At 36.0% G+C, this 15,090-nt stretch overlaps 1 protein-coding gene across 2 annotated transcripts in view; it reads left to right on the top strand.

Moving 5' to 3' along the window:
* The window catches only part of pla2g4c (phospholipase A2, group IVC (cytosolic, calcium-independent)), a 5,195-nt gene extending 2,073 nt beyond the window's left edge, over positions 1 to 3,122 (top strand). Inside the window, exons 6-14 of one of the 2 annotated variants that reach the window (XM_016444489.1) lie at positions 109 to 217; positions 287 to 427; positions 504 to 569; positions 728 to 925; positions 1,084 to 1,203; positions 1,390 to 1,482; positions 1,723 to 1,877; positions 1,988 to 2,162; positions 2,345 to 3,122. In XM_016444489.1, the coding sequence (XP_016299975.1) occupies positions 109 to 217; positions 287 to 427; positions 504 to 569; positions 728 to 925; positions 1,084 to 1,203; positions 1,390 to 1,482; positions 1,723 to 1,877; positions 1,988 to 2,162; positions 2,345 to 2,523 (1,236 nt within the window). In that variant the 3' untranslated portion in view covers positions 2,524 to 3,122. The remainder of the gene's footprint in view (positions 1 to 108; positions 218 to 286; positions 428 to 503; positions 570 to 727; positions 926 to 1,083; positions 1,204 to 1,389; positions 1,483 to 1,722; positions 1,878 to 1,987; positions 2,163 to 2,344) is intronic. The other variant, XM_016444490.1, reaches the window with a different exon arrangement.
* The last annotated feature ends 11,968 nt before the right edge of the window (positions 3,123 to 15,090 follow it).

The following is a 15,090-nucleotide window of genomic DNA, read 5'->3' as shown; positions in this document are numbered from 1 at the left end:
AATGTGTGCGCACTCAATGTATATATATATATATATATATATATATATATATATATATATGCGCACACACACTATATTTAAGTATTTGAGCTGATTTTTTTTCTACAGATAGATGAGCAAACTTTCTCTGATCTGAGAAGCAAACAGAGCACAAAAGATCCTTATCCCATCTACACCGTGATTGATAAGCAGAGCCATGAGGATAAACTAGATGCTGGTAATATCAGTATGTTTGTCCGTTGTATGTTTGTATACTGTGCCTGTGACTTACAGTGTTCTGTCATAGATACGTTTGTTGAGATCACGCCACATGAGACTGGCTACTCCATCACTGGGGCCTTTGTAGATACTTCCAGTTTCGGAAGTCAGTTTGACCAAGGAGCTCAAATAAAAGACCAGCCCGAGATGGACATGCTGTTCCTGCAAGGTGAACTGAAACAACACATGTCCTGGTCATCAGTCTATTTTGTTGGTTGCTGAATTTGTTTTTGGTTTTTTTGCAGGTCTCTGTGGTAGTGGTCTTGCTAGCATTGAGAAAATACTAGAGGAACTGTTAACTTTAATCAAAGGTAAGCTCACTTTGTTATTATTATTTGATCAAAAATACAGTATGCATATTAAAAACTATAAATTATTTGATCAAAAATAAATGTTCTATTTTAATATACTTGAAAGTGTCATTTATTTCTGTGATGTTGCAAAACATAAAGATACCTGTTCTTTTTAGATTTAATTTTGGGTGAGTTAGACATGATGGGTGACTATGCGTCTTCAGACATAAAACAAACAGACATTCGCTCCCTCAGCGCTCCACATGCTGACGAGGCTGGCCAAGTGCTTTTGAATCTTGTGGAAGTGAATCGTCTGGTTTTAAGAGAGGAGGATCCTTCATCTCATATTACAGTCCTGAAGGACTTACTGAGAGGTATCCATCACATTACTAATAGATTTAAGCTAAGCATAGGAGTAATAACAGGCTGCTTTGAAGGATGTATTGTAAAATTACACATTTTGTTACCTGAATGAAGACTGTAGGTGATGTGTGCTATTCAGTGCATGATCTAATTATTCTATACATTTCAGGAAATCTGCAGCAAGATAAACATGAGAACTTGTTCACCATGTCAAAAAAAATGAACAAGAAGACCGTTAAGGAATACACACTATATATATGCGACCTGCAGACATCCTGGAATCTGACATGTGAGTTTTTCCTTTATGCATAGTCTGGGACTCAAAACCCACTTTAATTGTAATCTATTTTGTAATTTATTTCTATAATAGATATTGTGATAAGAGGAGTAAGAAAAGCCAGCTTAATTAGTTATTTTCTTATGCCGATAAGAAGAAAGGGACCCATTATGTTTTGTAATCATTCTCTTAATATAGGCAATAGGATATGGGAAAACATTGCTAAATGCATTGAGTTAGTAGTTTGCTGGGTCTGGGGCACAACATACAATTTTCTGCACAACATGACAGGTGAGTAAAATAATTATTTAATAAATTAAAACAGTATATTATTGAGTACAGCACATTGAGTTCAGTGACATTTGTAATACTGGCATTACATATCTAAATGGCCATAGACTTACTGTACTAGTACATTTAAGGTTTAGAGTGGAAGTTTCATCTGTTGGATATTTGTATTACCTTCAAATTTTTTATATTGTAACGGAATTAAATGAAAAATAATTTTAAAACATTTTATCATCATTCCAGCGGCGGAGGTTTCTCCTTCTGTCTGTCGAGAGACAATAAGGCAATATGTTGATGCTGGGATCGCCATCAACTCACCTTTTTTACCATTGCTGAGGAGAGAGAGACACATTGATCTCATCGTTTCACTCGATTTCAGTGAAAATGACCCGTTTGAGGTGAATTAACAGCGTACCGTTTTTTCTTATTAACCTGCATAGTGCATATTTACTAATAATATTCCCTCCTTCTACACATACATAATCTTTTATGCTGTTTAAATTCATAGTCACTAACAGAAACAGCTAAAACGTGCAAAAGACTACACATTGACTTCCCTGAAGTTCCTAAAATGTCAAAAGAAGAGAAATCTGCTCCAAAGGACTTTTATGTGTTTGAAGGCCACAATGCACCGGCTGTAATTCATATTCCTCTTTTCAACATTGTGAATTGTGACGATAAAGGTAATGTCCAGCTATTGCTTAATGATTGTTCAATGTTTAATAATAATCATTTCAATGTTTAATAATGTATAAATTAATATAGTATATATTAATAGAGTCAAGGTTAAGAATTTTATAATCATATCATGCATAAAAGCCAAACATGAAAGCTCACAAATGTTCTAAAATGTCTGTTTTAATAGCTGAAATTAAACGTTTGAAGCATAAATATACGACCTTTCAAGGTCCCTACTCCAGTGACCTGATCGAGGAACTACTGGAGAAAGCTGGATTGAACATCAAAAATAACAAAAGGAGCCTTCTGACAGAGATTAAGAAAATCATCCAAAGGAAGCAATCACATATTTGTTCCTTTTGTTGATTCTCAGGTGTGGTTTGTCACATCACAATGAAAAATTCACTGGCTTTTCTCGTTCTTGTACATTAGATGGCAGCAAAGAATAGGTGATTAGAATGAGAGGGTTCGTTTGTCTGAGCTGTATGAGGGCGGGATAGAGACGCAAACATCAGCATATAAAAACATTTTGTAGAAAATACGTAACAAGTTATATTGAATTGTATTTTTTTGTTATTTTGGTCATTGGAATGAATATAGGCCTATTAAGTTAAGTTAAGCAAGTTATTAGCCTCCAATATCTCTGAAATCAGTCAGTGGCGGACTTCTTTTATTAAAGTTATATTAAAAAGAGTCTCTCCAACACCCTTTGGCATGAAACACGATGCAGCAATTTGGCCTCAGCTAAAGCACACACACACCAAAAATATTCTGTTACCAAGTTGTAACTCTTAATTACAGATTCTCCATGTGTCCCTCAGTTCATCACCTGCATTTGTGTGACATTAGCATCAGAATCCAACTAAAACGAATATTTGCAATATTTTTATTTATTCTGATTTGTTTTCCATTATATAAATCATTTGTAATGTTATACTTTACACAGACAGGGAATAGGGTTTTGGATAGGGAATAAGTAATAAGTACAGAAGTAGAATTAATTCTTTTTTTCTTTTAGTAATAGCATAGTGCAATAAAGCAACATGTTGTGATATAAAGTATATGACAGTATAAACACTATCATGGTGTGATGGGTGTCTGAGGCTGGAATCAAACTCGGGTCTTCTAGTCAACTGAACTGCCTCTTTTACCACTGAGCTATGGTGGATGACAAATAACAGATGAACCCAAGGTCAGAAGAATAACATGCAGGCTCAGATGATTAGACAAAAAGTGCTTTACTGAGGAGTCCAAGTTCAAAAGTACAACAAAAGGAAGCCGTGCTTCCACAGAAAAAATAAAAGAAACAAAAGATAAAACCAAAAACACAACAGACTTAGCTTTCTTTGTGAGGATAACACCTGCATAATAGGCTCAAGACTGAACACAACTGAAAGAAAGAGGCATGCTTAAATAGGCAAACACAAATTAGGTGATGACCCACAGGTGGGAGGAATCAAGTCCTAATGAGTAGTAATACAATTAAATCTACAGAAGCTAGGGCCACCTAGTGGCTGGGAGAGTCATTACACGGTATAAGTGTCAGTGCCAGCTAATGGTTGGGGGGAGTCATTACAAGCTGGAGCCTTACACATGGCATCCACTGAGCGATGTTTTCTTTTCCAAAATCCATATCCCAAAGCAATGATGAAGATGCAAACCTACAAAATTGATATTGAAGCAACTATCATGTTTAATCAAAATGTATGCATGCTTTTATATCCAATGTTTTTAAGAACCACAATAAAACAGACTGCAAAATAATGTAGTCTTCAGCTTTCTGTGGAGAGTCTCCATATACCTTAATCAAAGCAGTTTACAGTTCAGCAATAATATAACAACCAATTTATAATAGAGAATCGATAACTTTATTTATAAAACCATTTTTAAGGTTACATCATAAGGGCTACTGTACAGATGCAGATGGTCCATGCAGTTCCTTGAGGGAATGTATAAATCCTCCATTTCAAAGCTGTCGAATGGTTGCTAACCTGTTACAAATTACACTGATCTGATTAGATTTTCCCTTGAGAAAAGACTTTTTCAATGAGATAATCTGTTTAATCCTGTTATAGAATGTCGTCTTGAATTCAGACTGCTGGTTTTCTTTCCGTTATGCTTTAACTACAATTTGAATTTGAGGGCAAAGTTCCCTGTAACAAAAAAAGAACATACAGATATTAAAATGAATTCAAACTCTGAGCTCAAGATGAATCAAGATAATTTATGTTGGTGACGAGTTTTCATATCATGAGTGCATTCATATCATATCTAATCAGAAGAAAGACATTCTTCGAAAACTCACTTTATGGTAGGTTCTTTCTTGAGATCTTCTGCAGTGGTCTTCACATAGGCACAGACTGGACTGTGGTCCTGGAGCTTCTGCTTAAGGCCATTAATTTCTTCATTCCATTTTGTCTTTTTACCTCAAAAGATCAAGAGAGAGAACTATTAGCATCACTTTTCTTTGTTGGTCTTTGTTTGCGTCCTTTTCATTGGTAGTTTTCTTTTTTTTATAACCTAAACCTAAAGTATACTAAAGTTTAACATTTACTGATGCTCAAGAAGCCAACACGATAATAGCTAACTATCACAAAACAGTAGTGGATCATCCAGGTAATGACACACAGTATTAAGATTCAAGGATGTGTAAACTTTTAAACGGGATCATCAGTTATTATTTTGTCTTGTGGAGTATGTGTAAACATACTGTTCAGGACAGTAAAAAAATAACATGGAATTTTTATGATCCTTTTATGAAGTTATTAAAAATTTTTCATATTCTGTTATATATATGATTAATACAGGTGCATCTCAATAAATTAGAATGTCGTGGAAAAGTTTGAGTACATGTACAGTAAATGAACATACTTTCCAGAAGGCCAACAATTCACTAAAAATGTTTTTTTTTATTGGTCTTATGAAGTATTCTAATTTGTTGAGATAGTGAATTGGTGGGTTTTTGTTAAATGTGAGCCAAAATCATCACAATTAAAAGAACCAAAGACTTAAACTACTTCAGTCTGTGTGCATTGGATTTATTTAATACACGAGTTTCACAATTTGAGTTGATTTACTGAAATAAATTAACTTTTCCACGACATTCTAATTTATTGAGATGCACCTGTATGTATTATTAATATATTAAATATTTTTGAATTGTTTAGTTTTGTAGAATAATTTTTTCACACAGTATAAGTGGGTCTCTATACATGAAAATATTTAGCTGCCTTAATTTTCAGTTCATATCATATTTGGGGCTTTCTTGCTAAACACAGTTAAATATACCATCAATGTCACTCTTCTCCTTCTCCATGGCTGCAACATCATTACTCAACCCTGCCTATGAAACACAACACAGAGGCAGATGGTAAGAAATTAGAATAGAGCTAAACTGCAGCATTTGTTACATAAAACACCGCCTCTAGTCTTAGCATGCCATGTTTCTTTAGAATTAGCCAAAGCAGATACCACAACAAAACAACCAAATAAATGAATACATATATAAGACTGCTCGTGACCAATGATTTAATTAGTCTTAATTAGATTTGAATTTGGCTGACAGTGGTGTTGGGTATACTTGTTTGGTTACTGCCAGTTCAGCAGTTGTTAGTTTGAGTGCCATTGCTTTGCACAGCCCATATCAAACAATATGAAAATACTTTACAACACTATACCATATTGTCATGTCATATACATGACATGCAATTTTGCTAATTTTTTATGCACCAGTTTTTTTTTATTCACTCACCACTGAGTCCTTGCATGCTTTAACTTCTTTGTCCTTTTCCTCCTTAGCAGAGTTCAATTTCCCGACCTCATCCTGAAGTTCCTTGACCTCCTTATCTGCATTGTCAATTTCCTTCTGTGTGTGTTCAACTGCTAAACCGTAATTATTCAGATCTAGATCTTTTTCTCTCACCTCTGCCTCTGAGAACTCTACTTCATTTTTTACTTTGTTCACCAATTCCTTTTTAAAGTGTATATATCCCACCAAGCCCATGATCACAAATATTACTAAACACAGGATCAGGGACGACCATGACTTCCTCTCCATGGCTATGATGTCCAAAATAATTTTTTTAATCAGCTTATAAATTGGTTTTATTCTCAAATTTCCTATCAGTGTTTTTTCCCCCTTACATCAGTGAGGTTTTTAGTACCTTTATCTGTTTTGAGAAAAAGTGATATACATGCATGCATATGATGAATAAGTGTTTGGTCTCTAAAAGAAAATACAAACAGAAAAACGAGGTGAAAAACAATTAATTTGCAGCCATAATGTCACATAAAAAAAAAAACATTTAATTTGCAGTCATAAAACATTTTTAAAAAGAACTGAGTCATACTGAAAATAAAAAATTATTAATTTACAGTCATAATGACACATTTTTTAAAAATATATTAAATGAAATTATTTGAATTATTATAAATGGCCTCAGTCACAGGCTCTTTTCATACCTTATAGACTATTTCTTTTACATCCCTGTTGAAAAAAAAACTGCCTCAAGTAAACCACCCTAGCTTTTTTGCTGGTCTTTTAGACCAGGGGTGCCCAAACTCGGTCCTGGAGGGCCGGTGTCCTGCAGAATTTAGCTCCAACCCCAATTAGACACACCTGAACCAGCTAATCAAGCTCTTACTAGGCATAGAAACGTCCCGGCAGGTGTGTCGAGGCAAGTTGGAGCTAAACTCTGCAGGACACCGCCCTCCAGGACCGAGTTTGGAGACCCCTGGTTTAGACCATCCACAGCCTCGTTAAACTGTTCTTAGCTCAATCATAGACTATTTCTTTTACATCCCTGTTGAAAAAAAAACTGCCTCAAGTAAACCACCCTAGCTTTTTTGCTGGTCTTTTAGACCAGGGGTGCCCAAACTCGGTCCTGGAGGGCCGGTGTCCTGCAGAATTTAGCTCCAACCCCAATTAGACACACCTGAACCAGCTAATCAAGCTCTTACTAGGCATAGAAACGTCCCGGCAGGTGTGTCGAGGCAAGTTGGAGCTAAACTCTGCAGGACACCGCCCTCCAGGACTGAGTTTGGAGACCCCTGGTTTAGACCATCCACAGCCTCATTAAACTGTTCTTAGCTCAATCTGGTCTTAAAGGGCCCAAACACATTTAAAACCAGAAAACAGACCAGGCAGGCAAACCAGCTAAGACTAGTAAACTACTTTTCCTTGTCATCTGGAGCCACTCTCCGTACACGTTTGTGTACAGCGTTGAAATGCAAAACATACTGCTGTCTAATCGTAACGGTAAAGTGTCCTTTCTATCTTATTGAAGTGCCCCTCCGATCCGAACGCGATTTAACCTGAGGGAGACTCCCTCAACATAGCAGAGGCTTGTTACAAATTTTAGCACTACATTTACAAGACCGTGAATATGTCATTCAGATGAGTAGGCTATAATAATAAAACTCACCTCTGCCAGGAGCCGTACACGCACTCTGAGAGTATCTTTGCTACCACAAACAAGGGTTGCTTCGGAGTGGAAAAAATATTAAACTGCCACTCACAGAACACAATATCACAGAAGCAGCATAAAACAACAAAAAAAAAACCAAAAGTAAAATAATTGTCCCTCTGTGTCTTTTTTTTCTGTTATAGCCTACTACCGTAATTGTTACTTTTCCTTCTCATTCATTCACAGAAGACCGGTCTGACTAGTTAAGCAAGTTTTTTTTTTCTGTTTTTTTTTTTTTAAATAGCTTTTTTTTTTCTTCTCACTCCAATGACAGGCTAGTGGCCGATTAAAAAAAATCATGTTGGTTTAGCCTACCGCCATCAAGAGACATACGACCAACATAACAGTCTGCTGTTTTTTTCTTTCAGGTTTTTTCATTGCTTTTCTTTTTTTTATTGCTGTGAATGATTACCTTTTTTTATTTAATTTTGCAGTGTCTAATTTACTTTACTCCTTAGATCAGTTTTTTTTACTCAGCCTTATTGTACTCTTGAAGTCTTGAATTGATGAATGAAAACCCTTGTCCTTCCTGAAACTTCAATGAGGCCTGCAGCGGCTAATATTTACATAGTGAAAACAACTGTGGCTATGTGTACACAAGCGGGAGCGAACGGTTGGCACACAGGCTGCTATATAACATCTTATGCCACCTGTGCTATTCTGGTCTTCCGGACTTTAATACCTTGAACAGCAGCTAAGGAATTTTCAAGAAACATGCTTTCAAGACCTTCAAGGAAATTGCACCAATGCACCTCAAGGTCTGCCATCTACAGGTCACACAGACCACAGCTCAATCTCAGTGTAGACATTCAGGTTAATCCACGTCTGTGGAGATTTAAAACCTGATATAGCATATAATCAGAGATAAATTACCCTGTTTGTTTATTATTATTATTAATATTATTATTTATTCGCTTCTTATTTATAATTTCCTAATTAAATAATTGCATAATATAGGCCTATTGTTTTACATTCCAAAATGTAATTCTGAAATCAGAAAAAAGCAGATCAAATACACACATTTTCTGTTACTGATATAGCTTTCTAAATCCTTCCATAATAGTACTGTGTTATTAATGATCTAATCGACTCCTACACCACGACAGTGACCCGCCCAGTGGTTTGTGGCTTTATCTGTTTGTTCTAGCAATGGTGTATGACAATGGCGTATTTGTAAAGGTAGTAAAAAAAACTTTCTGTGGTGCAGGAATGACTTAACTTAGCTTGGTGGAAATGTACAGTTCGTTCAGAGAGCAACTGTAAATTTGCATCCATAGAGATATTTGAACTAGACTAGTATCATTTGCAGCGATATTAACCCTATATTCTTACCACTACTATACATTTGCAGTGCTGAGGGCTATTGTAACATGCCATCCCACAGTTCTGGTTCATACATAAATGCTTTGGAGTTACAATTGGATCCAAAAACTGACCTTTTGTCGTTTTGTAATATGAAACGCACCACATTTTTTATCCCTACAGCTTGTGGCCTTAACTCATTCTTCTAACTTTCACTACTAGGTGATGATCTGCACCACACCTTGTTTTGCTTTTACCTGCAATCAAAACACCACTGCTGAAGGGTTGCATTAAATTCTGTTGCTGTTTTTGTTTGTTTGTTCTTTGTTTAGTCATTCTTTTACTATCATTTTCACCAGAGACAAACTACAGTCATGGCCAAAAGTTTTGGCAGTGACATAAATGTTGTGTTTTGCAAAGTTTGCTGCTTCAGTATTTTTAGATTATTTTTCCACATTTTTCTATGGCATGCTGCAAAACAAGCAAAAGTTTTTAAGGCTTTTATTGGCAAAAAAATATAACGAGTCAATATTTACAGAGTTAATCCTTGTTCTTCATAACCTCTGCATGCTGAATATTAGCTTCTTGGCCAAATCCTAACTGATGGCGATCTATTCTTGCCTTATTAGTTCTCGGAGTTCACTGCAGTCGAACCTCTCTCCTTGAAGTTCTTGATGATCCGGTAAATGGTTCTTTCAGGTGCAATATTCTTTGTAGCAATTTCCTTGCATGTGAGGCCATTTTGATGCAAAGCGATGATGGCTGCATGTGTTTCTTTGGAGGTAACCATTGCTAACAAGAACATAATGATTGGAAGTGTGCTTTCACATGTGCTGCTGATATGATTAGTCAATTATTGTTAGCTGGTCATTTTGTGTCAGGATAAAAAAACAATGAAATTAGTTTCATAATGAAGTTTTTAGCAATTATTTAAAATGCATCTGATCACTCTTCACAATAATCTAGAAACAATGTGAATGAACACCACAACAGCTTAAGCAGCAAACTTTGCAAAACACAAAATTGATGTCACTGCCAAAACTTTTGGCCATGTCTGTACTGGACATCAAGAGGCGGTGGACTATGTTTCTACATAAATGAAGGTTGGTATTCAGAAGAAGATTTTCTCCTAATTTAGAGGCACTCTTTGTAAACTGTGAACCTTTCTACTTGCCGCGGGAGTTTTCCTCGTTCATTCTTGTGAAATTTGTAGTTTTAATGACTAAACCTGAAGCACCTATAAATTCTCCTCCCCTTTCACATCTGTTGTAATAATTTTAATTTATATTTGACCTTTGCAGTTTAAATAAACCATGCATGTCATATATTTCAAACAGGGCATCTTGCTTTATTAATATTTATTATGAATGTCTTAAATAACAAACTTTAACAACATAAGGGCAAATCCCTTTAGCGCAGCTGATGAAGTGACGCTAAAGGGAGCGAGGATATATCATTTCATTTGATTCAATTCCTCCATCCTCGCGTCTTTTCCTTGCGTACTTCCCTCGCATCCTGAAGGGGTGGAGCTAAGACGTGAGGAAAGGAAGCGAGGAAAGGAAACGAGGATGCACAAATAAGAATTGAGAAGCACCCTAGGTCAAGTGAAACATGAGGGAAAAAAAACAAACTAAAAGTCCATGATCGTGACACAAAGGAGATCAGAGTGGCTAAAAAAAAACTACTCTGAAAAGCTGAAAAAACAGTTTTCAGCCAACGACCCAGCATCTGTATGGACTGGTCAGGAAGATCAAGTACATGACACCACCCCACAGTCTGTGGACACATACAAACGGGTCTTCAGAAAACAGAAATCTTCAGAAAAAAAAAAGAAAGCTTCAGGCCCAGACGGTGTATCACCTGCCTGTCTAAAAGTCTGCGCTGACCAACTGGCCCCCATCTTCACATAGATCTTCAACAGATCACTGGAGCTGTGTGAAGTTCCCTGCTGCTTCAAACGCTCCACCATCATTCCGGTCCCCAAAAAACCCAAAATCACTGGACTTAATGATTACAGACCTGTCGCTCTCATGTCTGTAGTCATGAAGTAATTTGAAAGACTGGTCCTGGCCAGAACTGAATAAGAATGAATATTTAGAAATATTCTTGCTGTTGTTTTTATATTATTTTGAGTTATTGTGTAATTACAATCCATCAAATAAATTATTTTTAATGTTATATTTTACACAAATTAGAGAATGGGGTTTTGGATAGGGAGAATTGTATGTAGAAATGTAGAATTCTTAAGAAACCGATCTTTTTATTTTAGAAATATAACATATAACATTGTAATATAAAATATATGTATATTATATATAGATATTTAATCACTGTCCTTTCGGTCTTATTGAAGTGCCCCTCCAATCCAAACCCGATTTCACAAGGGCTAAAATCTTACATATTGTGCCTTTAAATATGTGCATTATTCCATGAAAACACTAAAAACGTCATCCTTTTACATGTGTAGTTTATGTTTGCAAATAGATTAAGTATAGATAAAGACTTTTATATGATTAATATATCTGTTATAAATATGTAAGTAAACTGAATGTCTTAATGAAATAAACCTACATAAGTTCCTGCTTATGTGACCCGATGATGTCACAGCAGTTGTAATATCTTCACACAATCCTGACACATATCTTACATGACTTGGATTTCGGAAATATGATTTTGTGTATTTTTTGGTGAATTTTTGAAATATTAAAATCTATATAAGTTACTGGTCATGTGACCTCATGTTGCCACACCCACTGTATTATATTCATAAACATGTTTCACACATTGTACATTCATATCTTTTTCTTTTGAATATATATTTGCTGTTTTTAGACAATTATTTAAGTCAAGTGACCTGATATTGCTACACAAGGCCGGTTTATATTCACAAACATTTCTCATACAAAAATATTTACATTACTAAATTATGCTTCCCTCATTTGAACAGGACCACTGTCCCTCCGACTAGAACATCCAACAAAGCGTCTGAATAATCAAAAACTGGAAACATTTTGTCTGGTGTGTGTGTTGCCTTATGTTCAGTAGTTTGTCTCTGGTAAAACATGACTAAACACAAAACAAACAAACAAAAACAGCAAAAGAACAGGAGGAGCTCCACACCATGGCAGCCATACATGGTGCCATCATCCTATCACAGATCAGATCAGCACCTAGAGATGACCTCTACAGCCCTGAATGTCAGCGCAGACCATTTCAACTAGACAAAGAGACTAGACTAGAGACAGATCCCCTGTGAAGATCTCGTCGGCCATCGGCCACAAGAACCAGACAAGTCCTCTGCTCAATCTGACATGTGTTGCAGCCTGGAATTAAATCACACCATGCTGGTTTCGTCTGGCCAGAGGAGAACTGGCTCCCAACTGAGTTTGGTTTCTCCCAAGGTTTTTTTCTCCATTAATGTCACCGATGTGGTTTGGTTCCTTGCCACTGTCGCCTTTGGCTTGCTTAGTTGGGGACACAATTTCTGGCAATATTGTTGACTTGACTGCACAGACACTATTGGAAGAGAACTGACATTACTGAATCAACAATGAACTGACTTGAACTGACTGTTTTCTATTGTCCAAGAGCATTATCAGCACAGGTTTTTTCTGTTTAACACTGTAAAGCTGCTTTGACACAACCTGTATTTTATAAAGTGCTATATAAATAAAGTTGTCTTGACTTGACTTGACGTGTGTCAGGATTGTGTGAAGATATTACAACTGCTGTGACATCATCAGGTCACATGACCAGGAGGTTATATAGATTTTTATATTTGAAAAATTCATTTAAAAAAAGACAAAATCATATTTCCAAAATTTGAAGTCGTGTATGGTGTGTGTCAGGATTTCGTGAAGATATTACAACTGGTGTGACATCATCGGGTCACATGACCAGGAAGTTATATAGATTTGTATATTTGAAAAATTCATTAAAAAAACAAGACTAAAACAAGTTCAGTTAAACAAATAATGTTACGTTGGTTCAACAAATCATAATTTGTTTAATTGAATTTGTTTTACTCTTGTTGTATGGACCTGAACTAATTGCGTGGAAAAGTTTTTCTTAAAGGCACAATATGTATGATTTTTTAATTAAAATATCCAAAAACCACTATAACAGTGTTATATATTTTGCTGACTTGTGTACTTACATTATCCCAAATGTTTCAAAGAATGTTTAAATCCAGAGAAATAAGCAATTTTAACTAGTGACACGGAGCGTGTCCATAGTGTCATTGTGTCGCCTGCCAATGACGTCATAACCCCTCGATTTCCGGTTTTGTTTTGTAGAAAACATGAAAACACCAAAGACGCTTTAATATGTTGTGCGTTTTAATAGACCGGTGACGACCGCACAGAGTAGCATTATAACAGAACTTTCAAATGTATCTAGTATGATAAAACAGCGCTGCTATTTTTCCCCCACATACGCACGACCGGAAGGAGCGGAAGCGGTCGACTGTGGCATAATAAAAGCTCCGCTGCTTTTGAGCCGTGTGTCGCGCTCGTTCAGTGGCCTAGTTTCGCTTCGAAGGCTTCCAGCCTCACCCTGCTTCATTCTACTACGTTAATAAATCATTAGCTCATCCATGAACATGATTTCTGCCGGAGTCCCGTCGGATTGCATCGGCTGTGGGGATGAAGACGACAACTCCCATGATTTCACACTCAGTCACTGCGTCATCAAACTACGCCTTTGCTTCTTTGTTTATTTTGAATACGCGCCCTCCAGCGGCGAAAATTACATATTGTGCCTTTAACCAAGTTTACTGTGGATTTTGCACTTTTGAGACACTCCCTAACTTGACGTGCCCAATTGGGGGTCGTTGTGAAGAATTTTTCACTTCTGATGCTTAAAACAATTACATAATCGAATAATATTATTATTCATTTTGCTTTTAAATGTGATCTGAACGTGATACAGCATGACTATTATGCGATTACATAAAAATTAATGCTGAAGAAAAGATCGAATGTCTAACGATCGTCCAACATAAAACCAACTTTACCGCACCACCATGTATGTGATGATCTGCACCACACCTTGTTTTTGCTTTTATCTGCAATCAAAACACCGTTACTGAAGGGTATGCGTTAAAGTCTGGATTTTATGCTGCATTCCAGCAGGTAAACTAAGTGTAATCAGTCTATGAGAAAAACTTTCCGGTTAAGTTGGAAAACTGGCTTCCTCTCTAATGTCATTCAGCATTGTCTATTGCAATGATGTGATATCTAATTGTTTAATATCCAAATTAACCCTTGTGCTGTGCTGAAAATCCTTTACATGAGTTGGTGTTCCTTGTCAAAAATTATCAGCCTTTTAAAAATTTCTTGTATATCTGTCATTATTCTATATTATCACCAAATCTTCTTTCAGTTGGCACAGGTTTTGTATTTTATAATGGTTTGGAACTCATTGATCTGATTTTATGCACCTCAGTTTTTGAGTGAAAAAGGCATTATTTGTGGTTAAATTTGGGAATGTTCACTCAAAAACTGAGGTGTATAGGCTCAGATCATTGAGATCTATGATCAATCAGTTCCAAAAATATATATTTTTTAAATATATTTATGAATATTTTTTGTAAACTATTCATTAAATGACAGAAATAAGTAGTTGTTTCTAATTTCAGATGAATGATGAGAGTTGGTTTGGCCCTGCAACTGAACAATGATGTTTAATCTCAACTGGAAATATCTGGAAATATCATGGTCACTGAGAAAGTAGCCTACATCCGAAGATTTTACAAATAATACGGTAAGTATTATTTAATGTTATAGCACATCTGAATTAAACCAAGCTGTGCAACACAGAAATGAATTGATGATTATCACGATCCACAGATTACAAATACTAAAGTGAATGCTCTATTGTCTGGTTGCAACCTAACAAAAATTACCAGCACAATATTGCACCACTAGAGGGCACATGAATCCCACCAACCAGCTTGAAGGACACTATCATGCCCATTGTAAGTGCAAATTCATTATCAGTTCGCTCGACACATCCTCTTTTTACTGTACAGTATTTTCCATAAGAAACCATATTAATATTTTCTCAATTTTTTCTGCAATAAAATATGGGTAAAAAGAATCAATTAAAGTAAAAAGTAAAGCGCCAACAAAAATCCCAGATCCTGCATATTGTATCTCTATCTATC

The sequence above is a fragment of the Sinocyclocheilus anshuiensis genome, unplaced genomic scaffold, assembly GCF_001515605.1.
Source record: "Sinocyclocheilus anshuiensis isolate Anshui unplaced genomic scaffold, SAMN03320099.WGS_v1.1 scaffold1393, whole genome shotgun sequence".
NCBI lineage: Eukaryota > Metazoa > Chordata > Actinopteri > Cypriniformes > Cyprinidae > Sinocyclocheilus > Sinocyclocheilus anshuiensis.
Note: the sequence above shows the minus strand (reverse complement) of the source record. Positions and strands in the feature narration are given on the sequence as shown.